This window comes from Cyprinodon variegatus, unplaced genomic scaffold (genome assembly GCF_000732505.1).
Source record: "Cyprinodon variegatus isolate N-32 unplaced genomic scaffold, C_variegatus-1.0 Scaffold2273, whole genome shotgun sequence".
NCBI lineage: Eukaryota > Metazoa > Chordata > Actinopteri > Cyprinodontiformes > Cyprinodontidae > Cyprinodon > Cyprinodon variegatus.
Window position 1 is genome coordinate 17,929 of NW_015152726.1, and position 1,985 is coordinate 19,913.

Here is a 1,985-nt window from a genome sequence, read left to right on the forward strand (position 1 = left end):
CCCCTGGCAGCGGACTCTGAGCTGCTTCCTGTCCCCCTGGCAGCGGACTCTGAGCTCCTTCCTGTCCCCCTGGCAGCGGACTCTGAGCTGCTTCCTGTCCCCCTGGCAGCGGACTCTGAGCTCCTTCCTGTCGCCCTGGCAGCGGACTCTGAGCTCCTTCCTGTCCCCCTGGACTCTGAGGACCACCCAGGCTACCTCAGAACCATCGTATCCCTAACCCACTTGGTCTCAGTTAAATGCTGCTGTGATGTCACCATGATGTCACACAATGAAACCAGACAGTTTGGAAAAAGTGCATTTATTTTCGTTTCTCCTTTCCTGACTCCTCCCCCAGGGGTGACAGACTCCGCCCCCTCCTCTGGATATGTAGGAACCCCTACCCCTTCCCAGGTTAATAAACAAACAGGAAGTTGTAATTGACTAAAAAGCGTCCGTCAGATAAAGACCAACAGTCGACCGAAACGGAAACGCGTGTAACAAAATGCTCCGCCCACTAAGGACGGCGCGGCCTCTCGTTGGTAAGCCTGGATGATTGGCAGGACAGGGGGCGTGGCCTGCACAGCCGGTCCTCTTCGACAGGAAGGAGGGGCCGAGCTAATCCGAGTCCAACTCACTAGATTCCTCGGAGGAGGACTGATCGTCGTCATCCTCCTCCTCATCATCGTTCTGCACACAGAAACAGAAAGAACATGAAAAGGTCGCCATGGTAACCAAATCTTCATAGTTCCCTTGGTTCTACGTGGGCAGAGCTTATAGGGGTTAGCATTAGCATCACCTCATCTTCGTCCTCGCTGTCGGTGCTTCCTGATGTTTCATCATCTTCATCAGAGTCCGAGGAGTTGCTCTTCTCCTCCTCTTCGTCAGAGTCAGACATGTCCTTCTGAAGAGTCAGCAAACACTCAGAAGCTGCCTGATCTCCTGACAGACGTTACCCAGGGTTCACAGCGTCCTACCTTAGCGCGGTACGCCATGGCCCTCCTACCCACTCCGACCCCTGGATTCACCGCTCTTGAGCCTCCTGCCTTCCCCTTGGCTGTTACGTGGACCTTAGCCACGGGACTGCTGGTGGCCTTGGTGGTGCTGCGCCGTTTCTGCCAACAAGAGACAAGTTGAATAGCACCAGGCGACCTGAGGGGACAGGAAAGGCGAGCCCAGGAGGGCGGTCTAGACCCGGGCGGTCTGGACCCAGGCGGACTCACCGAGGAGGAGAACTCCTTGTAGATGGCTCGATCCTGAGGGGAAAGCGACTGAGGGACCAGGAGAAGCCAGTCAGACAGAAGGCCAGCCGTGACATCACTCCCTATTTACTCTCCCATTGGCTCACCTTAACCCAGGCCTCCAGTTCCACCTTGTACTCCACCTGCTGCTCCTCAACCAGCTTCTTGTACTTGTCCTTCTGACTCTGGCTCAGCTTCTGCCACCTTTTCCCGATCTCCACCATGCGCTCCTTCAGGCTGAAGTGGTTCAGCTCTCCGTTTGTCAGCAGCTCCTGGGAGAACATCTGATACCCGCTCCTGTGGGTCAGAGTTTGGTGGTCTGTAGAACCTGCCTGGAACCGACCCACTAAGCCAAGTATTAGAACGAAAAGGTCAAACTCACACTGGGGGCTTCTTGGGTTCCCCATCAAACTTGGGTTTCCTCTGACCTGCAGCTGGTGTTCGCATCTCCAACAGCTCCCTCTGCAGGACACCAAGAGTCAGTGCAACTCACCACCACTAGAGTGGAGCACAGAGGTGGAGAGAGTGGAGGAGCAGGCCCCCCCCCCCCGCTGAGACGGGACCTTATCCTAAGGTAGTACGGCAATACGCTGACGACAAACTGCTTTAGCACTGCAATACGCTGACGACAAACTGCTTTAGCACTGCGATACGCTGACGACAAACTGCTTTAGCACTGCAATACGCTGACGACAAACTGCTTTAGCACTGCGATACGCTGACGACAAACTGCTTTAGCAATGCGATACGCTGACGACAAACTGCTTT

The 1,985-nt window shown here is 55.3% G+C and overlaps 1 protein-coding gene across 1 annotated transcript in view; it reads right to left on the reverse strand.

Moving 5' to 3' along the window:
• Window positions 1-281: 281 nt before the first annotated feature.
• The window catches only part of LOC107080742 (nucleolar transcription factor 1-like), a 14,506-nt gene continuing 12,802 nt past the window's right edge, over window positions 282-1,985 (reverse strand). The window contains exons 10-15 of the mRNA XM_015368949.1: window positions 1,600-1,679; window positions 1,325-1,514; window positions 1,200-1,247; window positions 954-1,091; window positions 776-880; window positions 282-666 (exon numbers count right to left, since the gene is read on the reverse strand). Of these exons, the coding sequence (XP_015224435.1) occupies window positions 595-666; window positions 776-880; window positions 954-1,091; window positions 1,200-1,247; window positions 1,325-1,514; window positions 1,600-1,679 (633 nt within the window). The 3' untranslated portion in view covers window positions 282-594. The remainder of the gene's footprint in view (window positions 667-775; window positions 881-953; window positions 1,092-1,199; window positions 1,248-1,324; window positions 1,515-1,599; window positions 1,680-1,985) is intronic.